Source organism: Syzygium oleosum, unplaced genomic scaffold, assembly GCF_021117445.2.
Source record: "Syzygium oleosum isolate NSW1041296 unplaced genomic scaffold, Sole_v2.1 Sole_v2.17, whole genome shotgun sequence".
In the NCBI taxonomy this organism is placed as follows: domain Eukaryota; kingdom Viridiplantae; phylum Streptophyta; class Magnoliopsida; order Myrtales; family Myrtaceae; genus Syzygium; species Syzygium oleosum.
Window position 1 is genome coordinate 3755437 of NW_026607501.1, and position 26539 is coordinate 3781975.

Genomic DNA, 26539 nt, shown 5'->3' on the forward strand with positions numbered 1-26539 from the left:
GAAAAAGGGTAAGGATTTCCTACTTGTTCAAATTTATGTTGATGATATAATTTTTGGATCCTCTAACGAATCGCTATGCAAAGAATTCTCAAAGAATATGTAATGAGTTCGAGATGAGTATGATGGGAGAATTATCATTCTTTCTTGGCCTTCAAGTGAAACAAACCAAAGATGGTACATTCATTTGCCAAGAGAAGTATGCAAAGGAGATTATCAAGAAGTTTGGATTACTGAATTGCAAGAAAAGAGACATCCCCATGTCTCATTCATCCAAACCGGACAAAGATGAAAATGGTAAAAAGGTTGATCGAAGGTATATAGAAGCATGATAGGTTCTTTATTATATCTAATCGCATCTCGACCGACATTCTTTTTAGTGTCTCGTATGTGTGCGAGATTCCAATCGACCCAAGAGAATCTCATTTTTCTAAAGAAAGAGAATAATCAAATACGTTGGAACATATCCAATGTTAGGTCTTTGGTATTCCAAAGATTCAGATTTTACTCTTCTTGGATATTTCGATTCTTGATTTAGCTGGATGTAAAGTGGACAGGAAAAGTACTTCGTGTACATGTCAATCGCTTGGGAATATGTTGGTATCCTGGTACTCAAAGAAGCGAATACGAGTTGCACTTTCTACGAGCAGGCGAATATGTAGCATTGGGAAGTTTTGTGCATGATTCTGTGGATGAAGCAGCAATTACAAGACTTTGATATTGAAGAATCAAGTGTTGCAATCAAATGTGACAACACAAGTGCAATCAATTTGACAAAGAACCCAATTCTTCATTCTCGAGCTAAGCATATTGAAATCAAGCATCACTTTATTCGAGATCATGTTCAAAATGATGATGTAAATATTCAATTTATTGATTCTAAGAATCAATTAGCTGATATATTTACAAAACCTCTTGACAAATCTTCATTTGAGTTTATAAGAGACAAACTGTGTATCACTTATCCGTTTTCTTGAAGTGTTTGATAGACAGGAATTTTTTCAGACTCAAGTATTCTCAGTCTTAACATTTTTCAGACTCACAATGAAAGGTACGTTCATTATTCAAATTTTGGTGGGTATATTTTTGGCATGTTTGACAGGATATTTTTATAATCGTTATTTATGGAAGCAAATCAGGTATGTATTCTAATTTATCTGATAAATTGTGCTTAATATATTGTTATGATATCATCCTGTTTTGTTAAGCTTCCAAGAGTATTTTTTCTTCCTACTTACTTGGGACATCTTTTTATTTTCTAAAAGTAATTTTTCTTTCCAAAAATTATCCACCTCCTTTTTAAACCCATCCTTCTCTTTTCAAAACCCTATCAGTACGACCTTTCTATCTCAAAACCCTTCCGATATTCAGAGAGTCTCCTCTTCTTCCTCCAAAGATCGAAACTTTCGTCTCCAAAGGTGATCATAATGCCAGTCAAGATGGTGGCCCGTAGAAGATCATCCCGTATTCTCAATCAAGACTCAAAGTCTACTGGATCGGCGGAATATTTGGAAGTTTCAGACTCAGAATCCGATCATCCTGCAGACCCTTCTGAAGCGTCAACACCTCAGCGATCGTCTCCTCCAAAATTGTTTGGTAAAACTGATTTTCGGTTCAGAAGCATTAAACATGTGTGGGAACATTATCAAAGGTTGAAAAGGTTCAATGCCTCTGAGTCGGCTCTTCGTGCTTGTCTGAAAGACAACAATCTTCGCTCTGAAACTCACCTTGTGAAAACCTATACTGATTACTGTACTCACTCTGGACAAGTTCCAACCCGTTCTACCCCACAAGAGACTTCCTCACGAAAGGGCAAAGAAAAAGTTGGAGAAGCTTCAACTACTTCTGAAAAGAAATCGGTTCAAGTAAGCCCTAAGACATCTAGTGCTTCAAAATTTGTTATTCCTGATGATGATGCACGATTTTTTGAGACTTTCGAGATAAAAGTGGGAATAGCATCTGGCTTGCCTGAAACAGGGAGCTTGTTCAGAAGTACTGCGCATCATATGTACTACAAGTTGTTACTTGCTAGGGGAGTAATGAATAATAGAACTGTGGATTTCGAATACCTGGAGAAGGCTGGAATTTCTGTACAGCATCTGTTTGAGAAATTAGGGATTTATGAATTTTGTCTTCAATCTGCCCATACTTATGCTGAATTAACTGCCTACTTTTATTCCAATCTTTCAATACTGTCACCAAATTGGATTCAGTTTACTGTTGGTGATAAGAAGGTTGATTTAAAAGCGCATGAGTTGGCAAGGATAATTGGAGCCACACACTCCACTTTTACTCCATTGGCAGTCAATCTTGAAAAGGCTTCTCAGGTAGCTTCTGAAAATCCGAATTTTGCTCAAGGATCAAAACGACATCTCTCCTATTCTGACTTATCCAGAAGATCTGTGATCTTACATAAGATCATAATAAACTGCTTGAAGCCTAAGGATGCCTCAAAAACTGATCTATCAAAATCAGAGATCAAGCTCATCTGGGCTATCTTGACAGGTCAATCCTTTTCTCTCCCTCACCTCATCATATTCCATATGTATAGAGCATTACAAAAGGATAAAGGTCATTTGCCATATGGAGCTTTAATCTCTCGAATCTTCATGTTTCTAAATCTATCTATTCTTGGTGAGTTGCAAAAAACTATGCTTCCTCGTATGTTTGTTGGAGAACGAATGCTCTCCAAAATGAAGAAATTTGACGATGTGAGGGAAAGAGTAAAAGGAAAGGCGGCTGAAAAGTCAGAGGAAAAATCTGTCGGCAAGAAAGTTCAGAAAGAAAAGGAGGAAAGGAAAAGAACAAGTTCAGCCAACAAGCAGCCTGACTCTCCTACCCCAATAAAGGTGTATAGTAAAAAGCGTAAAATTCTTCTGCAAGATGAAAATGATGAAGCAGAAGCTGAACACTTTGCAACAGGAGGATCAGAACATGTTGCTGAACCAGATCCCAAGGTTTCAGAATCCATTCATACAGAACATGTTTCTGAAGATCCATCACCTATTCAGGGGGAGAATCCGCCAGAACCAGCAATAGAGTACAATCAGTCTGAGGAAGATAATGTCCAAGGTCAGCCATCCGAAAATCAGAACATCCTCTCTATTCTGCTTGAGATTAAAGACAAGCAAGCTGCTCTAGAACAAAATCTGCAGAATCTACAGAAGGAAAACACCAAGGCTCAACAACTTCAGGCAGCAGCAGATAAAGCAGCATTAGAGGAAGCCATTACTATGTGCTCATCCAACATGGATAAGGCCATAAGTCAATGCAGTTCAAAGATTGAGGAGGCTGTCTCAATATTGGAAAATTTTCAACTGATTCGTACTCCTAAGAAATAGCCTGTTTTTCAACTTTTCTCTCATTTTCCTTTCAATTGGTCTGTAATATTTCTCATACTTATTGTTAGACTAATTGATTAGTTAAATCTCAGTACCTTATTATCTCTATTATTATCTTTTTGCTGATGACAAAAAGGGGGAGAAATTATGTGAAATTATGTGCAGATTTGCAGGTTATATTCAAAAGGAAAGAAAGACACAGATATCAACAGAGTTTGCTCTTTCAATCTGTGTTTCACGAGCTTAATATGTTTATTCATTTTCAAATTAATTCAAACCGCAAGAAAGTTTTGTCACCGTCAAAAAGGGGGAGATTGTTGAGGAAAACTCCTATTGATTTTGAAGATGACAAAACTTTCTATGTTATTGTAAATCTGAAACTTATTCTGAACAATTTTATTCCAGGACTGTATATTCTGGAAGATAAGAAGAAAGTTATTCAGACTTTACAATCTGTCAAGTATGGTTATGAAGACCCACATAATCGAAGTTCTGAAATTCAAACTCAGAAGTTATTCAGATGCAAATGCAGAAGCAGAAGTTATTCAGATGCAGATGCAGACGAAGAAATTATTCAGACGCAGAAATTCTTCAGACGCAGACGCAGAAGTTCTTCAGATGTAGACGCAGAATTTCTTCAGACGCAGAATTCAGAACGTAACACAACAGCTAGTGATCTAGCATGGATTTCACAGAAGGAATGTTCTGATTGTCTCAATCTAAATCAAATTGATTGACAATCAAACATCACGACAGGAATGCATTACAACGGACAAAGCTCTACTTATGGAAACCAAGATTCTGATTGTATGGGCGACCAGAATCAGCGGGATTCAGAATCTGTTATTCAACGGCTACTCAATCCTTCGTATACAAATCTGTCCAAAGTAAAGATTGGAAGATGATCCTCTGAATGCTGTCCAAACGGCTAGTTTTGAAAGTAGAGGAGTATTTAAGGAGGGCAACGAGCAGCAGAAAAAATACAGAATCAAGAATCAACAAGTCCAAAGTCTGAGCATACTCCAATCATTTCTCTTGTCTTTCTGAGCAAAACACTAAGATCTTGAGGGATACTTTGTAAGAGTGATTGTGTGAGATAGAGAGTCCTATCATACACAAGAGTATTGACACTCAGAAGTTGTAATTTCTCTTGATTACATAGTGGAATCCAGCCAGTAGGCTGTAAGCGTGGGAGAGTGGACGTAGGCTTACTATAAGCCGAACCACTATAAACTTGTGTGCAGATTTTCTATCCCTTATCTCTTACTTTACATTCTGCACATCAAGAGCACAGTCTATATAATCTGTCTTGAATCTGAATTTTATTCAGACTCTTCTGCGATTTATTTCATTTCCGCATAAATTATTAAAATTTGTTTTAGATCACCTATTCACCCCCCTCTAGGTGATCCCTGCTAGCTACATCAGTTATGAGGGAAAATTTAACAATAATAAAAAAAAGAGTTGCATTTAGTTAAGAATCACATTTTTAGGACTTAGTTAATTCATGCGTAGTCTAGTTATTATTTGGTTCAAAACTTCATTTTTTTTTCATCTAGACTAGGAAAATTGAATTCCATGGCTATGTTAATCGCATGTTTAATTTTATGCATAACTCACGGGGTCCTTTCCGAGGCTCAATAATGAGGCCATGTATTAATTTTGCTCAATGTGGCTCGTGTTTTTCCTTTATAGTATTTTATTTTACGTTAACGTTATTATGTTTCGTTTGACTATTGTTTAGTTTAAATTTGATGTATGAACACCCTTTGCTTTATTATGTAAAGTTATACATTTAATTTTTTTTAGGAAAATAAAAAAGTAAAAGCTTAAAAAGATCGCATGATACATTATTTTTACGAAATAAACTTGAAATAAAAAAAAAGAAGGTACCAATTTAGGGCGTTGAATAAATATTAAGTGTAATCAAGTCCCCAACCCGAATCTATTGTTGTAAAATGAACTCCCCATATTACTAGATTCTAATCGGCACACAAAAGATTAGTGGTGACTCTAAAGAAAAACTAATTTGCATAGTAAAAATGAGTAAACCAATGTTTAGTAGGCTTGGAAAAGCCCCACCTTGCAAGATGAATAATCATTTGCACCTGCTCGGTTAATTGATAAATCCCTCGAAAATTAAGCCCCTCTGGAACGTCGTGACATGCATTATTTCATGTTATTAGTAGAGTTGGTCATTTATCCATATAGGATTTAGATTGTGCAATATTGATGACATGTTAAACAAAATTTATTAAATAACCTACATTCATGTGAGTCCAACTCACATAATCTGTCGAGTCGGAATGCTGTGGAAGAGAGAAAATTGGTAAGAGTAGAAGAAAAAAATTCATACAAAGAAAAAGGAAGCGAGGAAGTAAGAAACTAAAAGCGAAATATTTTTGTACACATTACGTCAGTATGTAGACTTGACAAAAACATATGATGAACGCATGCTGCAACACCCGGTTGTAGCATTGATGCTGCAACTCGGCAGCAACGTAATCCTTCCCTAGAAAGCAGAGACACGAAGTCCGCCCTCTTTTTACACGATGCAACTCGGTATACACGCATCTAGATTTCAACCGGCATGAACTCGAGCATTGAGTTGAACATGGTGAAACATAACACACAAGTTTCCTTGTCGCTGTTGACAGCAACTTATTGATTTGATGCTAATTTCCAAAAGTTAGGCATCATCATAATAGGCATTAGATAGGCACATGAAGTCATAGAGTTTATAAACTTGGAGGTGATCAAGTCAAAGAGTGAGATCCGGGCAAAGCAGACCTTGACTCCAAAACCACTTGTGAAGAGACCCAGTTGGCCATTTCTATGGGCCAAGGAGAGAACAAAAAAAAAAACTTAGATGAAATATGAAAGTCTAAGTTTCATCACGCGGTTTCTAAATCGTCAAACGAAGCTAAATTCAACACCACACTATCAAGTTGGAATTCTTTTTTTTTTTCTTTTTCTCTTTGGCTTCTTTTGTGTGTTATATTCCTTCATATCCATAAAGCATACGATTGTGTCGTCATCTCTCTCTTTTTTCTCAATTTTTTTTATGAGAAGAATGTCGTGGCTTCTACTAAATTCAATGAATCGTGAAACTTTCTTTTGAAGAGTCATGGAAAGAAATTTGTCTTGTTCATCAAAGTGGGAAAGATGGAAGTTTTCAACATCCTTAGATGTCCATAATATCCCCTCTGTAACACACATACCTCATTTAAGACCAAAGGATGTAGTAAATCACTGCCCCCTTCTCCAAAAATAGAAAAAGAAAAAAAAATTAAGAAATACTTTGGGTTGCTACTTGGAAAGTGTTTGGTCGCCGGTCAATGAGGTTCACAGAGTGGACCCTGTCTCAAATGAAGTCCCAAAGTGACCAATTCAGTTTCAAATAAGACCCCGACCTAATTAGATGTTGAGCACATATTTTGATTTATGGCAATATTTTTGAGTAAGCAGGCTCATTTCATGTTCTTATTTGAAATTTTCCTTTTCAGCTATAGTATTCTTATCATTTATGGCAAGGAAAACTCAACCACATGAAAGTCCTCCTCTATTCATTCTCGAAATGCATACATTATAGTTCAACAAATATTTTCTAGAGCACCCACCAATGAAATTCATCTGGAAATAAAAAGTCTATTGTCACATTGGCAATTTAAGGTGTAATCAAATTCGTCTTCGAGTCTAATAAATTGTTTGAAGTTGGACTTAAACATTTTCTCCAAATGTCTTGTTTGGTGGAAATTACCTCAACGAGAAAAAGACAAAGGTGAAGGAATCTATGCTAAGTTCACACCTATCTTTGTTTTTTTCTCTTTTTCTAATTTTAATATCCAATGGAACGTGGAGGCCACGGGCCCTTCGTTTATTTTAATGCAACTCGAGCAACGCACATATCTAGAAGTAATCTCTTGAGCTTATTTTTCTAATATTTTTGTGCTGATTTGAACAAGTCAAAATGAAAATACTTACGAGCCAAGTCCAAGCCCAAGCCAACGTTGATTTTAATGAAACACCAATGTTGGTTCTCGAGTTCTTGGCATTCGGGATCAGGTCTCCAGCACCCAAGCCAAGTCTATTGAGGTTGAGCCCGTAACCCTGGTGCCTGTGCCTTGGTCCCTGGCATCCACGCTCGGGTCCATCAAGGTCGGGGTTGGGACTTGGTGCTAGGGCCCAGGTCCCTCCAACCGGATTCATCAAGGTTGAGTAGGGAACCTCGGTGCCCATGCTCAATGCCCTGGCACTCGGGCCCTAGTCCACAAAGGCCAAGCATGGGATCACGCTACCTATGGTCAGGTCCCCGACACCCGGGCTCGATTCCACAAAGTTCGTGCCTGACACTCGAGCTCTAGTTCCTAGCACTTAGGTCTTGGTCCATAAAGGCCGTGCCTAGGTCCTCGGCGCTCAGGATCGAGTCCCTGGTGTCTGAACCGGGGTCTATTGTGGCCAAGGCCTGACATCCCAGTTTCCGTGCTCAGGTTCATCGAGGCCACAGTTGGAATCCAAGTGCCCATGCTCGGGTCCATCAATGGCGGGCCTGGTACCCTAGGGACGAGGTACCCGGTTCCCTGGATACACCCAAGCAGAAGTGTGGCAACCTCCCCACGGGCGGCCTCTCGACTGGTCGTGGGGGCGGTTAAGAGGCTAATGGATTAGATTTTAGATGTCAACAACAAGTTACCAGCACTTGAATAATGTATATCTATTTAGAAAAATTAAATCAGATTTTCTATAACGTTAGAAAATATTTTTCAGTTCATTTCCATGTTTCAGCCAAACACCAGAAAATATTTCACGGAAAATATTTCCGCAAAATAAACGGAGCCTTACAATATATTCCTTTCAACTAATTTTCGCCAAAAATCGCGACAGTGTGCTATGTAGAACGGCCGGTGATGATTGGACAGCCACGCTGGATACTATAATGGATTTTTATACAAATGTTTATGACTAAATAGAAAAAATTGAAAATTTTGTGTGGAATTGATATTCATACAATAAATTTAGGATTGATTGAGTAATCGTCCCTTGCTCTAAGAACCCACCAGTGAAATTCATCTCTAAATAGAAGGCCTAATGTAAATCAATTGTCTTAGAGCCTAATCGATGGTCTAAAGTAGGACGTAGACACTCTCTCCAGATGTCGTGTTTCGTGGAGATCACCTCAACGAAAGGACAAAAGTGAGAGAATCTATGCCAAGATCACACCTATCTTTGATTATCTTTCTAGCTTTAATATTCAAAATGAACGTGGAGGCCAGGGGCCCATCGTTTATTTTAACGCAACTCGAGCAATAAAACATATCTGAAAGTAATCCCGTGAGCTGCTTTTGGGATTTTGCTTCGTTGGCCTCCACATGCAAAACCAAAAACGAATCCCGAAAACAGAACAAAAAGATAAAAAAAACAAAAGGAAAGCAAGAAAAAGATACTTCAAAAGTACAGCGTTTACGCTGATTTGAACGGGTCAAATTGAATATACTACAACCATTATAGTACTTGATTGCATATGAAATTTTGTTCGCAATGATTTAAGATCATTTATCGATTAATCTCACTTAGCCCTATCAAAATAGATCATAAACTCATTTCTTAATCCATATATTAATAAATTGATTATAAATAGATTAATTGTATTTAGTAAATGGGTCATAAATATGTATAAGTCTAATATGGATATTAAATGGGTCATAAATGGATCGTAAATAGATAAAAAATGAGTTTACAACTAATTTAAACTCAACTCATTTCTCTCACCTTCACTCAATCTCGTGCTCACTCATTCTGCACTCTCATCTCAGTTTGGGTATAAATTTTCATAGATTTAGTTAAATATGGAAGTGTTTTAGCAATATGAGTCGGGTCGGGTATGAGTTGGGTATGAGCCAAGAAAATTGCATTGCGCATAAATGGGTCATAAAAGGGTTAATAGGTCAATTTGGGTCGGATATGAGTCGGGTATGAGCCAAGAAAATTGCATTGCGCATAAATAGGTTATAAAAGGGTTAATGGGTCAATTTGGGTCGGACCATTTATGACCCGACCCAAACCCAACCCAATCCACCCATTGACAGATCTAATCTCTTTGTAGCCACTTATACAATACAAGCTATCGAATCACACTCCATCAAGTTATGAACTTATTGAAATCTAACACTGTAGAGATAATATGGCTTGTTGAGTTTGAATTTCAAAATCCGTCGATTCTCTGGTGATTTCTTCGTCTTTGCGTTAGATTTGCATTGCAAGATCCGTGAACTTCTTTGTCATTTCTCAATATGGAAAATGCCGACCACTGCTACTTTATTGTTAAAGATTGTATCTTTATAAAATTTAATTATGAAAAATTGTGCTAAATTAAAATCTCCCCAAATATTTTTATAAAAAAGCGTAATCAAGCTCTAAATGTTTTTAAGAGAAAAGGCGTATCAAGCTCTAAATCCTGCCTTTGTTTTTAAAGAAAAATCGATATGAGAATAAACAACGTACAAAAAAATCCCAACTTCTTACTTAATTAAGTAAGCCAGCTACTTTGACCAATAAAAAAAAAAAAAAGGTAAGCCAACCACGAGTGTCGAGCTTGCATATAGAGCGCCCGTAGATATCGATATGGAAAATTCTACTCGCTTGTGTAATTATAAATTGTTTCTACGCCAGCGACTTCCGATCACAGCAAGTCGTTATTAGCCTAGTAGAAATTTTTATTTTTTCCACGTGCGATTACTCGAACGTTGCGCACAAACGAAATATCAGAGTCAAATTTGTGTAGCCTTGAGTGCCAACGTAAGACTTTGAAAGCATCATTATTATTTAGGCGGTCCATTCTACATTGCCAAGACGATGATCTTCTTCCTCACCAAGACAAGAACCAAGTAAAATGCCAAACCGCCGCCATCTCTGCACTCCCTCTCCTTCCATCTCCCTTTCCTCTTCCTCTTCATCTTCTTCTTCTCCGTGAGCTTCCATGGCGTCCGCTCCACTTTCTCGACCATTTGCGACCCCGCCGAATTGTTGTTCCTATGCGGCAACGTCACCGTCCGATATCCATTCTGGAACGACAGCGACACAGCCTTTCACTGCGGCTACCCAGGCCTCGGCCTCGAATGCCCGTATGGCTATCATTACCCGATCCTCTATCTTCCGGGCGATGCCTACTTCGTCACCGACATCAAATACGACGACGAAACCCTGACTCTCGTCGACATCGACGTCACCGACGTTGCCGGCCAGGAATGCCCCAGGGCCTGCCACAACCTCACGATCGGCTCGCTCCCGCTCGGTTACAACTCCGCCGACGTCAATCTCACCTTTTTCTTCAACTGCAGCGCTTCTCTGGGGGTGTCCATCGGCACCGGGGCCATCGATTGCTTGCTATCCGGTGGTAAGCAGTCGTACGTGTTCGTGAACATGAGCCAGGAGGAAGAGGCGGCGTTCGATGAGGCGTGGGACTGCAAGGAGATGGTGGTGGCGGCGGTGAAGGGGACGGAGGTGACGGCGGCAAACGTGGTGGAGCGGTTCGCCGGGGCGATGAGCAAGGGGTTCGTGCTTGACTGGGAGGTGGCCAAGGAGTGCGGCGCGTGCGAGCACTCCGGCGGGCGGTGCGCGTTCAACCAGACCAAGCAGGTGCAGTGCTTCTGCAACGACAAGTCCATTCACGCGGACGGTTCGGCATGCAAAGGTAAGAACGAGGTTTGTGTCTGTCCGTTTTCTGTCATTCTTCGTAAATGGTTTCTGCATTTTGTTCGCCAATCGCCATGCTTACTTTTTCAATGCTTGTCACTTCTTAGTTGCGTGTGATTTGATTTCTGCCATATGTTTTGATGTTGCCGCAGCCGTTAGAATATAGAAAAGTATGTGCTCGGTTGGCCAATTTCTTAATCAATGCTTTTCCAAAATTTGAAATGTAGCCACTTGTGCATGTTTAATAAAAAAACTTAAAGTAGAGAACTATCACGTATAAATAATAGTGGGGGTCAAGTGGGGGCTTCTTTTTCAGAAAGATGTCTTTTCTCCTTTCTTGCTATTATTGACTTTCGGAACTGAACAACTCCTTATGGCGGGGAGTTCCAGTTGAGTCTTAGGTCCCAGTACTCCAAGGACATACAAATAATAGGGGGTAGAGACAGATCCCACGTCTCGATAAAGATAGTGGCTAGGTTAATGCCCATAAGATTGTAGTAAAATCCTCCTAAGCAAGAGGTTAAACTGCTTCAACATATCTTAGATGTAAAACACACAGAGAGTATTTCCTCCTCTTGGGAAAGGCAAAAATACATGAAAAATTGGAAGGAGTATGGCGTGCGAGCACCGGCACAATAAAATAAGAAACACGGTCTCAGCTTGCCGCGTTACTGCCTTTGATCATATTCCTCCTAGGAATTGGTACCTAAAAAAAGGATTATTTTCAATAATACTTGAGGCCCGAGCGATTTATGAGCTTTAGCAATTTTCTGTAATTGAAAATGATGGCAAGTTATTGCTTCCAACGTGGGTCACCATCTTCATCATCGTGAATCACGAGAGATGGGCCCGATTCGGCTTGACCCTGGAGCCATGGCCCTTTGCCATCCACTGATCTTTAACCAAGTGGCTTTTTCTGGGGGCTGATATATCATCAGGCAAAAGTTTACGGAAACTCGTCCAGATGACAGTTTAGCCGCCTCAGTTCTGCTGAGGCTCCGATCCCCTTCTGTGTTTCTAGTCTATCTAGAACGCTGCTAACCCATCTTTGAAGGAGATTGGCAAAGCTCGTTTGATTAGTCGGGGCTGCCGCGTGAAGGAATTGTAAGATGCGGAATACTAGTCCAAGTCCTCCAAAGTCAAGTATACAATTAGCCAACAGCTCAAGTTGCTTGGCTAGTTTCCACGTGCCTCCTCCTCCTCCTTCTTTTTTAGCTTTTGTCTCGGGCGCCAAAGTCTTGGTCTTCGGATGACTTAAGACAAAGAGGTTCTCATTTTAGTGCATTGGGGGTCAAGTCATTTCCCAAAAGCAGCATTGTTCTTATCCCTCTGCATCCTCTTCCTTTTTACATGCACCCTCCTCCCTTGTTTTGCTCCCAACGCCATCTCCCTTCGGATGGATCTTACCATGTCGTGTTCTTCTCTCTCCTTGCTCTTCTTCATCTCCCTCCATGTTCACTTCCTCTTGCCAGCTTCCAGCGAATTCCAGCCGTTCCAAGAGTGCGCTCCTTTTCATTGCGGAGATCAACAAATCAGCTATCCTTTCAGGCATAAAGAGCAAAAAAGTTACTGTGGGTATCCCGGCTACGAGCTCGGCTGTGACGGACATAACCTGACCCTTCTCTCCATGGAGTCCCTGGAATATCGGGTAATCCACATGACTATGAGCACGAAGATCCTTGAGGTGGCAAGGATGGATTTATCGGACGATATATGTCTTGGAAGACATGTCGACACCACTTTAAACTCCATTCTCTTCGACTACACTTTCAATGACCGCAATTCCACCTTATTCTATGATTGCGATTCATCGCCAGTCCCTGAATCTCATCGATTCTCTTGTCCCCAATCTCAAGATGGCTACTTTGCTGTTGATGTGGACCATGCAAACCCACCACACGAGCTATGCAAGTTCAGTGTCCTTGTCCCAATTTCACAGAGTGATGACGCTCCAGCTCTACCACCACTACCACCGGAGGACAGCGCTGTTAGTGCTCCTATTAATCGTGCCGCTATTAGTTTGTTGCTGAACAGAGGCTTTGAGATCACCTGGATTGCCAACACATCGCAGTGTGAAAATTGCATCAAATCAGGTGGAAGATGCGGGTATGGCTGGAAAAGGCAAGGATTCAATTGTTTTTGCGCCGATGGAGTCCATTCAAAGACTTGCGAGGGTATGTATGCTTACCCTCACCTAATATCTGGTTTTCAATTAGCTAATGTTCTTCCATGGGAGGGACACTGGGTTTGCTTGTTAATTGGACATCGCCCCGCTCATGCTTTTAAAAGCCTGACGATCTCATTTTGCTGGGCATGCCCTTCCCTCTTATATGATGAAGTGCTGTCATCTCATCCTCGCTATGACATGATCACGATACAATTTAGACTGCAAGTCCTAAAACTATATCACCCCATTCTCAACAACCTTCCTTGCCTTAACTGTTGGATCATTAGGTCGGTATCTGTAAACCCACGAGATCCAACGGTTTAAATACAATTAGCGAAGACGCTCCGAATTCACCATAAAACTTCACATCATGGGCAAGTAATTTAGGTCGGAATGCCTTAGCCGAATAGTCAATTTACATAAAAATTTAGGTTTGACTTGTTCTTTACTACTCATAACATGAACTGTTGACCCATCAAATGGGCTAGACTTTTTCACAAGTGGGAACCTAGAGAAAAGTTTCACTCTTCAAATTCAACTACATGGAAAGAAATCCAGAGGAAATTGCTTTGGACGGGGAAAATTGTCAAAAAAATCCTAAACCTATTGTACGGCGGCCAATTCAATCCTAAACCTTTTAATTTTGCTAATTCAGTCCTAAATCTATCTAATTCTTGCCAATTCAATCCTTCCGATCAATTTTGACCGGCCGGCGCTGACGTGGCCGCCAGCCGGCGCCGGCCATCCAGCCAACGCTGACGTGGCAATTTTTTATTATTATTTTAAATCTTTTTTAATCTTTTTTTTCTTTTTTTTTTTTTTCTTCCTCTGGCCAGTCCGGCGATCGGCGGCCAGCCAAAGGGCCGACCTCGCCGTCGCCTGGGTCGCGACGGCGAGGTCGACCCTCGCCAGATCTGGGCAAGGGTCAACCTCGTCGTTGCGACCCAAGCAACGGCGCGATCGGCCTCGCCGCTGCTGGGCCTCGCCTTGCCCAGCAACGGCAAGGCCGACCTCACCCAGCAGCGGCGAGGCCGACCTCGCCGTCGCGACCCAAGCGACGGAGAGGGTCGACCTCGTCGTCGCGAACCAGGCGACGGCGAGGTCGGCTTCGCCTCAGCAACGGCGAGGTCAACCTCGCCGGCCCTCCCCTCTGGCCGACCGCCGGTCACCGGTCGCCGGACCGGCCAGAGGAAGAAAAAAGATTAAAAAAGATTAAAAAATTGAAAAAAAAATAATAAAAAATTGCCACTTCAGCGTTGGCCAGACGGCCGACGCTGGTCGGCGGCCACGTTAACGCCGGTGGGCCAAAATTGACCAAAAGGACTGAATTGGCAAAATTAAAAGGTTTAGAACTAAATTGATCGTCCGCCGTATAATAGGTTTAAGACTTTTTTGACAATTTTCCCGCTTTGGATGTGTCCTTGCCACTCTTTCCTCATCACTTCCTCATCACCTTCACGAAATGTCAGAAGACTGGAACTGGTCTCGGTCAAAGTCAATGGTCAGAATAGTTTTTTTTATATTATACTTAGAAGAATTAACCACATCCATCTCTTTTACACTTCAGTCTTCGGAGAAATTGAATAAGAAAAGAATTTCTCCATCCTCAGCATGCCCCTCTGAACTCTAAACCTTCATTCCACATGATATTATCCACCCATGAGAGCGTGAACTTACTCAAATGGGTGACGCGGCCCCTCGCCATCTCTCCTCCCCTTCGCACTCCATCCTCGTCTTCATCCTCATCGTCGCATGAGTTCGAAGGAGACGAAGATGTCCACTGTACCGAATGCCGCCACTTTTTTATTTGCGGAACCGTCCAAAATTGAACTTACCCTTTCTGGGGAGGCGATCGACCCCAGTTCTGTGGACTTGAAGGATTCAAGGTCGAGTGCTCTGAGGACGAGTACCCTATCCTTGAGTACCAAGCGCAAAAGTATCGAGTCCTCGAGATTGATCAACATCTTCGTTCGTGCTTGCGTGAGTTTAGGAAATACTAGCATGATGGATTCCACTCTCTTCCATATGAACCCCGCCGTTAAGAGCCTCAGCATCTTCTATGGATGTTTGGACACGTTGAAGAACAGACACAACGAGTTCGAGCGCTTCTATGACGACTCCAGGAAGTCGGCTTTCTTCATGGATGACATTTTCTGCCGCCTCCTTCCAGTCCAAATGAATCTCCAAAACTTCATGTGTGGAGCTAATTGTCGCCAATCGGTCCTTGTCTTCATCTTCACCAACTTAGTCTATCAGGCTCTGTTGGATGATGCGCAATACGAGGCCCAAATGAATAATTGAGGCTTATAGATCATGTTCAAATGAATCTCCAAAAAGTATATGTATTTTTTGAGAGTTTTAGGATTTAATTGTACTTTTCCGACAAGTTTGAGGACTTAATTGTACTCTTCGAAAATTTTAAAACTCAATTATACTTTCGCGACAAATTTTAAGACTACCAGTGCACTTCTTCATATCAAATATCATCAGTCATAGTTAGAGAAACTCGTCCAGATAAGGTTAGCGTCAGTTTTTGAGGCTCCCATCCCACTTCTGTTTCTAGTCTTAGGCGATGGGCCTGCGCCTATCTAGAACGCTGCTAACTATTTCTTGAGGTCCTTATGAAGGGTCCTCAAGTGAATCGTGAACGAGATCGGCAAAGCTCGTTTGATTAGGCGGGGCTGCGTGTGGAAATTGTTGCGTGGGGATACTAGTCCAACTCCTCCTAAGTCAAGTTTACAATTAGCCATCAGCTCAAGCTACTTGGCTGGTTTCCACATGCCTTATTCTCCTCCTCCTTTTTAGCTTTGGTCTCGGGCGCCAAAGTCTTGGTCTTCGGAAGACTAATTCAAGAGTTTCTCATTTCAGTGCATTGGATCAATTCATTCCCCAAAGCAACATTATTCTTATCCCTCTGCATCCTCTTCCTTTACATGTACCCTCCTCCTTGTTTAGCTCCAAACACCATCTCCCTTCGGATGGATCTTACCATGTCGTGGTCCTCTCTCTCCTTACTCTTCATCTTCTCCCTCCATATTCACTTCCCCATGCCAGCTACCAGCTACTTCCAGCCGTTCCTGGATTGCGCTCCTTCTAATTGTGGAGATGAAGAAATCAGCTATCCTTTCAGGCATGTTACGCAACCAACTTACTGTGGGTATCCGGGCTATGAGCTCGGCTGTGACAGAGATAACTTTACCCTGTCCATGGGGTCCCTGGAATATCGTGTGATCCACATATATAGGAGTGAGCAGATCCTTGAGGTGGCGAGGACGGATTTATCGAAAGATATATGTCTTCAAAAATATGTTGACACCACTTTAAACTTCAGTCTCTTCAACTACGATTTCACCTACCTCAATTATACCTTATTCTACAATTGCAACTCATCCTCAACCCTTCAACCTTATCGATTCTCTTGTCCCACGTCTGGCGATGGCTACTTTGCTCCAAAAGTGGACCTTGGAAACCCACTGCACGAGCTATGCAACTTCAGTGTCCTTGTCCCAATTTCGTTAATTAAAGCTCTAGGTCTACCACCACCATCGGAGGGCAACAATGATAGTGCTACTATTAGTGAGGTCCTGAACGAAGGATTTGAGATCACCTGGATTGCCAACAGATCGCAGTGTGAAAATTGCATCATATCAGGGGGAAGATGCAGGTATGACTGGACAAAGCAAGAATTCAATTGTTTTTGCCCTGATGGAGCCTATATACCTGCCACAGACCGCCAGTACCAGCAATCGCCCCTTCGACACCGCCAGTACCAGGAATCAGCCCTTCAAGTATGTATGCTTACTCTCACCCAATATGTGGTTTTCAATTACCTAAAGTTGTTCGGTGAAAAGGATTGCTGGGCATAACCTTCCCTTTGCTTGTTAATTTGGAAAACTTCCCGCCCATGCCCCTAAAGCCTCACAATCTCATTTTGCTGTGCATACCCTTCCCTCAAACAAAGTGCAGAATCCTCACTACGATATACATGATCGTGTTACAATTTAGACTCAAGGTTTAAAACTTTATCATCCCATCTCCTGCAACCTTCCTTGCCCTAATCGTTTGATCATAAGGTCGGTATTTGCGACCCCCAAGATCCAACGGTTTAAATACATCGAGTGAAGATGCTCCGAATTCACTGTTAACTTTCACACCAGGGAAGAGTAATTCAAATGGGAGTAGTGCATTAGCCGATAGGTCAGTTAACCTAAAAGTTAGGTTTGACTTATTCTTTACTACTCATAACATAGAACTCTTGACCCCTCAAATGGGCTAGACTTTTTCACGAAGTGGGAACCTAGAAAAAAGTTCTTCACTCTTCAAATTCAACTACATGGGAAGAAATCCGGAGGAAATTGCTTTGCATGTTTCCTGGCCACTCCTTCCTCATCACTTCTTCATCACCTTCGCGAAACGTCAGAAGACTGAAACTGGTCTCGGTCAAAGTCAGCGGTCAGAATAGTTTTTTTATATTATACTTAGAAGAATTAATTACATCCATCTCTTTCACACTTCAGTCTTCGGAGAAAGTGAATAAGAAAAGAATTTCTCCATCCTCAGCATGCCTCTCTGAACTCTAAACCCTCATTCCACATGATATTCTGCACCCATGAGAGCGCGAACTTACTCAAATGGGTGACGCAGCCGCTCTCCTTCTCTCCTCCACTTCACACTCGATCCTCGTCTTCATCCTCGTCATCCTCATCGTCCCGCGAGTTCTTTTGTGCGAGGGAGACAATGATGTCCACTATACCAAATGCTGCCGCTCTTTTAATTGCGGAACCGTCCAAAATCTAACTTATCCTTTCTGGGGAGGCGATCGACCCCAATTCTGTCGACCTGAAGGATTCAAGGTCGAGTGCTATGAGGAGCAGCACCCTATTCTTGAGTACCGAATGCAAGGGTATCGAGTCCTCAAGATTGATGTCAACATCTTCATACGATCACGATTGCAAGGATGGATCTGATGGACGGTATGTGCTTGCGCGAGTTTGTGAATACTAGCATAATGGAGTCCACTCTATGCCATATGAACCCAGCCGTTAAGAGCCTCAGCATCTTCTACGGATGTTTGGGCACGTGTAAGAACATATGCAACGAGTTCGAGTGCTTCTACGACGACTCCAGGAAGTCGGCTTTCTTCATGGAAGACATCTTCTTTGACAGAGAGCTCCCTTTTAACGTCACCAGCTGCCTCAAGAGCATCAAGGTTCCTGTTCTACAGAGCACGCTCGATGATCTCGAAAGAGGCAATATCAGCTTGCAGGAAGCTTTGAATCGAGGGTTCAATGTTCAGTATAGTGACCAACCTGAGTGCTCGTCGTGCGCTTCTTCCGGCGGGTTTTGCAGTAGCAACTCCTCTTTGCCATCATCTAGTTTCACGTGTTATTGCCGCGACGGACCCTACGCTCGTCCCTGCAATCACCCTGGTACGTTCTTTAGGTAGCATTCCCAGGTGATCATTCTCAACTTCATTTGGTGGGCTCTTGTTTACATAGGCGTGTGAGATTCTGTTTTCGACCACGTAGAATATGCACGAAAATCGCTAAACCTCGAGCTGCTGTGGAGTTAGTTTCGATTAGTGCCTCGAAGATCATATGGCCAATGGACCCCAAGAATTTGTCGAGAGAAAACTCGATCCGATCAAATCTGATCCGCTTGTTTCTTTTGTTGGAAATTCGATGGCGCCATACTTTGTTTTGTCTTCCTCCATCTAAGAATATCATGCGACAAGAATGACTTCTCTTTTTGGGGCGCCTAGCAGGAGGAAATTTCAAGTTAGCTACTGCTTGGCCATCAATTCTTCAGGAGAGAGACTCGTTTTCGCTGACTAGTCACGAAGATTTGTATAATGGGAGGCTTGTTCCTAATTGTAATTTAGAGGTCCCTTTGACTAGGAATTTTCATGGTTTGTTCCACAGGATTTTGTGGAGCAATTTTTTCGCAAATTTTCTTCGTTGGGTGTTCGAATAATGCACGCATCAGACCACTTTTTGCCTCGCTTGGTATTTGCCTAGAAGTTGAAGAACTACTACACGACAGTGATAGGAGTTTTGACCAATTCAAACCAACTCCATTTGATGTTTCTGCAAATGCTTTCCACCCTCTCTCCTACCTCTTTCTCCTATACTCTGGAATCCTCTGCCTCCTCCTGGTCCAAATGAATCACCAAAACTTCATGTGTGTAGCTAATTGTCACCAATTCGTTCTTATCATCATCTTCACCAACTTAGTCTATCTGGCTCTATCAGATGATGCACAATACGAGGCATGCATGCCTCGGAACTGTAGATATGGGCCGAACATCAGCTACCCTTTCTGGCGAACAAGACTCATATTGTGGCTATCTGAATTTCGAGATTTCCTACAAAGAGATATACCCTGTCCTGACTTTCTCGGACGGGGAGTTCATTATCAATAGTATCTTCTATGCGAACAATTCGTTCCTCCTGGTTAATGCCCCTGTGTACCAGGAATCCTGTGATGCTCCGCGAGTAATATCAGCCTTGAAAAGACACCTTTCAATCTAAGTTTCACTAATGCCGATTTGTTCTTCTACTATAATTGCACCTCGCAGCCGACAGGTTTTTACTTATCCAGTGGATTGTGCTAGCAACTCCACCCACCATTCTTTTGCTTTTCTTCCCGAGAAAGCATTGCAGGAAATGGATTACTATTTTGCCGTCAGCACCTGCTATTCTGCAGTTAGCATACCTGTTTAGGTTAATGTCAACTTCACTCGCTTGATGACTATGAATTACAGTGAGATTATGAAAAGAAAGGGTTCCCATTGAACTGGACTGCAATTAATGCAGCAAGCGTGAGGCAAGTGAGGGATGGTGTCGATTCGAGAACACTAGTTTTGTTTGCCATTGCCAAGATGATCCTCATTCTCATGCCTGCAATGATGGTAAATGTGGGGGTGTCGTTCATACTTCCTGTTGGGGGTCGCCGGGGCAGCGCCCCTAAGCCGCTAGAGGGTTTTTATAGTTTGAGCCCGATAAAGGAAAGTTTCCTAATTTTATTAAGTTTCACAATTGAATGTGATGGAAACAGACGCGGAAAAACAAATACAGAACATAAGGATTTACGTGGTTCGATCACAAGGTGATCTACGTCCACGGGCGAGGCAAGACAAGATTCCACTATAATCAAAGAGAGTACAGTTTTCAGAAATCGAAACAACGACAAAAGCTCACGGCTCACAAAACTCTCCGAAAACAAAATTCTCTCTCGGTAACAATGAGAAAACCTAGCCGCGGTATAAATAGGGCTCTCCAAAAATTTTCTCGAGGGCTTAGCCCCCGAACCTCCCGAGGCATTTGTTCACTTGTTCCAGCTCGAGCGGACCGCCATAAAGATTTGTTCACTTGCTCCAAATTGGGCCTATCGGCCCAACCCTCCGCGTCACGAACCAAATCTCAATTTTTCTCCACTTTCGGGTCGCACAAAAAATATGTCAAGTCGGGTGATGAACTGGACCAAGTATATAAAATTCAAGACATATTTAACAGAATGGTTTCATAATTGGAGTAGGTTTCCTAGAAAGAGATTTCCTATTTTGAATTAAAATATTGCCTATATATATTTTCTTTCTCTTGTAATTGAGAGATATAATGGAGAGATGCGAGTTGCTAATATAGTGGAATTCTCAGCTGGACTAGCCCTAATTTGAGGGTGAACCAGGATAAAACCTTACGTCTCAAATTCTCTTTCTCACTTTTACTCTCTATTTTCTTTGTGATTGTGCGGCGAATCTTAATAGTAAATTCCTGGGGGATTCCTTTTTCTGCTTTTGCTTCTTGACTGAGATTTCATATCTACTGTTTTGCTTGATCTTTCATTTCTACTTGCGGAGGGATGGTGTGGATTAGAACTTTACCGCAACCTTCTCGGCCTTGATTGTTTGATCATGACGTTCCCTCTTGAGTCCCACAAGATCCAATGGTTTATATGTATTGAGTGAAGATGCACCGAATTCACGGTAAAATTTGCAAATATCAGACGAAAGCAACTTGCTTTTCTTGGTGGGATTCTTTTGTGCACGCAACCAAACAGAAAAAAGCTTCCGCCTCTGCTAGTGATGCTAAAATCTGATCCAGTGTGCAGTTGAAATATATAACATTGATAGATTTGAACTCTACATATAAAACCGTTTTTCAGTGTGGATCCAAGCATGAACAATACATACTTCCATTCGAGATATATGCACGATCTATTGCACCGTAGGCAGCACTCTTTTACTAGTTTCATCACAACTTCATTCAGGATTTATTTGATAAGCCTTTGTGTCCTAGCAGGGAAACGTGACATTTTGGGGACAAAAGCAATAATAGGTAATCCGTTAAATTGTGTTTTCATTGAATATTTTCTATAAAGATCCGCAACTTAGAAGCCTCGATGAAGTAAGATTGTTGTTTGAAAATGTTCTCTGTTTTTTCAGGAATAGCAGCATCAGGAGCTGGATTTGGGATTGCCCTTATATTGATGCTTTCCTTCAGGAAGAAACCAATGATCAGAAGAATAATGGGTTTGATAAAGCAGGAGAGTGAACATTACGATGGCGAAATGAAAATCGAGGGACTCATCTCTTTGAAAAGATACACCTACAAAGACATCAAAAGGATGACCAACTCTTTCGAAGAAAAGTTAGGCCAAGGAGGCTATGGCTGCGTGTACAAGGGCAAGCTTCGAGATAGTCAACTTGTGGCGGTGAAGCTTCTAAAGAAGCTGACAGGTGATGCAGAAGAATTTTTCAATGAAGTTGCGAGCATAAGCAGGACTTCTCATGTCAATGTTGTCAACCTCCTGGGGTTTTGTTTAGAAGGAAGCAAAAGAGCGTTGGTTTATGAGTTCATGCCCAACGGATCACTCGAAAAGTTCATATTCAGTAGGAGTAACACTTTGGAGGTAGATCAACAATTGAGTTGGGACACATTGTACCAGATTTCGCTTGGCATAGCTCACGGGCTAGAGTACTTGCATAGAGGATGCAACACAAGGATCTTGCACTTCGACATAAAGCCTCACAATATTCTTCTTGATGCAAACTATTGTCCTAAGATTTCCGACTTTGGTCTTGCCAAAATATGCCCAAGAGAAGAGAGCATCGTGTCAATGCTAGGTGCCCGGGGCACTACCGGATACATTGCTCCGGAGCTGATCATTAGGAACATCGGAGGGGTTTCTCATAAATCGGATGTCTATAGTTATGGCATGATGGTTCTGGAGATGGTCGGTAGGAGGAAAAACATTGAGGTCATGGTAGATCGTACTAGCGAAATATACTTTCCTCATTGGGTCCACCGACGCTTGGAGCTCCAAGAAGAGCTTGGGCTACATGGGATCACAAATGAGGAGGAAGAAGGAATCGCGAAGAAGATGATTATAATAGCCTTATGGTGAATTCAGATCGATCCCAGAGCTCGACCATCTATGACCCAAGTTGTGGAGATGCTAAAAGGAAGCGTTGAGGCCTTGCAAATTCCTCCCAAACCAACCCTGTCATCTCCCTCAAGATTGCTCACGGCTTGTCCTTGTGAAAGTTCATCTACGCGAGAGAGTAATGACTCGAATTTGGGTTATTCAATATCAGTTATATCAAATTGACATAGTTTGTAATAGAGTATTATTTAGAAAAAAAAAACAATCGTGACTATTGAACTGTTGACAAATTTGCGATCAAATGTCTAGGTTTAATTTCTATAGTATGATGCACACAAAAAAGTGAAAAGTGCATTAATTTAAACTATAAGTAGAGTTTGGCATTTATCCAAATAGAGTTTAGATTGTGTAAAATGGATAACATGTTAAGCAAATGTATTATATAACCTCCTTTTATTTGAGATCTTTCAAATGAACTCTTGAATTGGATAGGCCTAATCCATATATTAAGTATAGCTAAGAGATATGTCAGTTCATAGAAAGACTTTATTATAGATTATTCTAGATGACTAATTAAGCAACAAATGTTACTCTAACATGCCGACTTCCTTTGTAACTAAGATTGATCAATGTCTACAAAATTCCTTGTTATCTAGGTTTAGTAAGTGATTCTGAGGTACTCATTAATGATACATGTTCCGATATAAATTCCTCACAAATCGTTTTGTAGAATTTTCATTCTCCATTCTCCATAAAGTAGCTATCTACCTGACTGTAAAGGTATCGACAGATGATCCTGCATTATGAGAAGCTGATTTATCTTCTTCTATTTTTGTTTGATAGAGTGATTGTGCTTATGCTTTGTGACTCAAAGTGTTCATCTGGCATGATCTCAGGGATATATATTTTCTTCTAAAGTTAGACATTCTAAACCTCATTCCATTATCACATGTTTACCTGACGTTTTTCTTTTTACTCGTGAATCAAATGTTGACAGATGGGAAATCAAAAGGAGAGGAGTGGAGCTACCTATGATAGAAAACTTCTCGGTTTAGAGCATCCTTAAGTTCGTTGATGAGATCCCTGTTTTGAAATGGAGATATTACGCGATGCTCTCATTCCTCGGAGTATCTTGCTACCTAAGTCTCGTGCAGGAGCAGTTCCCCATTATTAGCTTAAACAAATATCCAATTTGACTTTCAACCATTACGCACTCTCTCGGTATAATTTTAAACCTTGAAAAAACTGTTCTTAGAGCTCAAGATGATTCACTTGTGCAAGCAACCGATCAGGATGGTGGGCTTACTTGGTCCTTTCTCCTTATGAATCCTTCATCTCATGTAATCACTATGAAATTGACATTTTAAAACTTGCATCATCTGCTGCATTTACATAGAATGTTCTGCAGTATGTTTTCAAATACAATACTGTAATAGCTTCTGTGATTCATATCATGGATTACGTATTTTAGGCTTGATTACAGGCATGAGTTTTCGAGTCCACTCGAATGAAGTCGGTTTCGCCATTGCAGGAAGGAATATGGGATGCTACATGTGCATGGAAATGTGAAAGACTCAGAGGAGAGTAGATGGGCTGAGTACGATGCAATGAAATTGCCAGATCTAAAGGTAAGAATTTGCACAATATTTTGGTGAACTATAATGTATGCATTTCGAGAAGGACTGAGAGGGGAATGATTTTCACACTGAGGAAGAATCAACCACATCCATCTCTTTCACATTTCAGTCCGGAGAAAGTGAACGAAAAACGAATTTCTCCGTCCTATAAAAAAGTCTTTTTCACAGTGAGAACCTACAAAAAAGTCTCACTTTTCAATCTCAACTACATGGGAAGAAATCCGGAGGAAATTGCTTTGCATGTTTCCCGGCCACATCTTCCTCATCACTTGCTCATCACCTTCACGAAATGTCAGAAGACTGAAACTGGTCTTGGTCAAAGTCAGCGGTCAGAATAGTTTTTTTTATACTATACTTAGAAGAATTAACCACATCCATCTCTTTCACACTTCAGTCTTCCGAGAAGGTAAATAAGAAAAGAATTTCTCCATCCTTGGCATGCCTCTCTTAACTCTAACCCCTCTTTCCACATGATATTCTGCACCCGTGAGAGCATGAACTTACTCAAATGGGTGACGCAGCCACTCTCCTTCTCTCCTCCCCTTCACCCTCCATCCTCGTCTTCGTTCTCGTCGTCCTCATCGTCCCACGAGTTCTCTTATGCGAGGGAGACGACGATGTCCACTATACCAAATGCCGTGGCTCTTTTAATTGTGGAACTGTCGAAAATTTAACTTATCCTTTCTGGGGAGGTGGCCGACCCCAATTCTGTGGACTTGAAGGATTCAAGGTCGAGTGCTATGAGGAGCAGCACCCTATCGTTGAGTACCAAGTGCAAAAGTACCGAGTCCTCAAGATTGATCAACATCTTCGTACAATGACGATCGCGAGGATGGATCTGATGGACGGTATGTGCTTGCGCGAGTTTTTGAATACTAGTATAATGGAGTCCACTCTCTTCCATATGAACCCAGCCGTTAAGAGCCTTAGCATCTTCTACGGATGTTTGGACACGTTGAAGAACGTAAGCAATGAGTTCGAGTGCTTCTACAACGACTCCAGGAAGTCGGCTTTCTTCATGGATGACATTTTCTTGAATAGTCACCCGTTTAACGTCACCAACTGCATCAAGAGCATCAAGGTTCCTGTTCTTCAGAGCGCCCTCGATGATATTGGCAGACGCAATATCAGCTTGCAAGAAGCTTTGAATCGAGGTTTCGATGCTCAGTATAGTGACCAACCTGAGTGCTCGGCGTGCGCTTCTTCTGGCGGGTTATGCAGTAGCAGCTCCTCTTCTTCATCATCTAGTTTCACGTGTCATTGCCGCAACAAACCCAACGCTCGTACCTGCAATCACCCTGGTACGTTCTTTAGGTAGCATTCCCAAGTGATCATTCTCTACTTCATTTGGTGGGTTCTTTTCTGTATCAGCGCATGAGATTCTATTATCGACAGCGTAGAATATGCACGAAAATCACTAAACCTTGAGCTGCTGTGGAGTAAGTTTTGATTAGTATCTCGAAGATCATATGGCCAATGGACCCCAAGAACTTGTCCAGAGAAAACTCGATTTGATTGAATGTGATCCGCTTGTTTCTTTTGTTGGAAATTTGATGGCGCCATACTTGTTTTGTCTTCCTCCATCTAAGAATATCATGCGACAAGAATGACTTTTCTATGATTTTCCATTTTGGGGCGCCTAGCAAGAGGAAATTTCAAGTTAGCTACTGCTTGGCCATCAATTCTTCATGAGAGAGACTCGTTTTCGCTGACTAGTCACGAAGATTTGTATAATGGGAGGCTTGCTCCTAATTGTAATTTAGAGGTCCCTTTGACTAGGAAGTTTCATGGTTTGTTCCTCAGGATTTTGTGGGGAAAATTTTTTGCAAATTTTCTTCATTGGGTGTTTGAATAATGCACGCATCAGAAGACTTTCTGCCTCGCTTGGTATTTGCTTCGAAGTTGAAGAACTAGCACATGACCGTGATAGGAGCAAACCAACCATTTGATGTTTCCACAAATGCTTTCCACATTCTCTCCTACCTCTTTCTCCTTTCCTCTGCAATCCTCTGCCTCTTTCCTGTCCAAATGAATCATCAAAACTTCATGTGTGTAGCTAATTGTCACCAATTGGTCCTTATCATCATCTTCACCAACTCAGTCTATCTGGCTCTATCGGATGATGCATAATACGAGGCCTGCATGCCTCGGAACTGCAGCTATGGGCCGAACTTCAGCTACCCCTTTAGGATTTCTGGCGAACAAGAGTCCTATTGTGGCTATCCGAATTTCCAGATTACCTGCAAAGAGATATACGCTGTCCTGACTTTCTCAACGGGGAGTTCATCAACAAGGATATCTTCCATGCGAACAATTCGTTC

At 41.6% G+C, this 26539-nt stretch overlaps 3 protein-coding genes and 1 pseudogene across 3 annotated transcripts; all 4 read left to right on the plus strand.

The window, feature by feature from the left end:
• The first annotated feature begins 11852 nt into the window (after positions 1–11852).
• Positions 11853–13710, plus strand: LOC115676688 (LEAF RUST 10 DISEASE-RESISTANCE LOCUS RECEPTOR-LIKE PROTEIN KINASE-like 2.7). The gene has a single exon (XM_030599651.2). It carries the CDS (start codon positions 12427–12429, stop codon positions 13519–13521), a length of 1095 nt encoding a protein of 364 aa, XP_030455511.2. The 5' UTR covers positions 11853–12426; the 3' UTR covers positions 13522–13710.
• A 910-nt stretch (positions 13711–14620) lies between these two features.
• LOC115676692 (LEAF RUST 10 DISEASE-RESISTANCE LOCUS RECEPTOR-LIKE PROTEIN KINASE-like 2.7) lies at positions 14621–17121 on the plus strand (annotated as a pseudogene).
• A 4524-nt stretch (positions 17122–21645) lies between these two features.
• On the plus strand, positions 21646–22871 carry LOC115676581 (PR5-like receptor kinase). Its single transcript, XM_056319334.1, has one exon. The coding sequence runs from the start codon at positions 21685–21687 to the stop codon at positions 22600–22602; it is 918 nt and encodes a 305-aa protein (XP_056175309.1). The 5' UTR covers positions 21646–21684; the 3' UTR covers positions 22603–22871.
• A 2018-nt stretch (positions 22872–24889) lies between these two features.
• Positions 24890–26096, plus strand: LOC115676691 (LEAF RUST 10 DISEASE-RESISTANCE LOCUS RECEPTOR-LIKE PROTEIN KINASE-like 2.8). Its single transcript, XM_030599654.2, has one exon. It carries the CDS (start codon positions 25036–25038, stop codon positions 25534–25536), a length of 501 nt encoding a protein of 166 aa, XP_030455514.2. The 5' UTR covers positions 24890–25035; the 3' UTR covers positions 25537–26096.
• The last annotated feature ends 443 nt before the right edge of the window (positions 26097–26539 follow it).

What these genes read in the sequence shown, in the direction of transcription:
- LOC115676581 (XM_056319334.1), top strand. Translation starts at nt 21,685, where the DNA reads ATGCTTTCCTTCAGGAAGAAACCAATGATCAGAAGAATAATGGGTTTG.
- LOC115676691 (XM_030599654.2), top strand. Translation starts at nt 25,036, where the DNA reads ATGACGATCGCGAGGATGGATCTGATGGACGGTATGTGCTTGCGCGAG.
- LOC115676688 (XM_030599651.2), top strand. Translation starts at nt 12,427, where the DNA reads ATGGATCTTACCATGTCGTGTTCTTCTCTCTCCTTGCTCTTCTTCATC.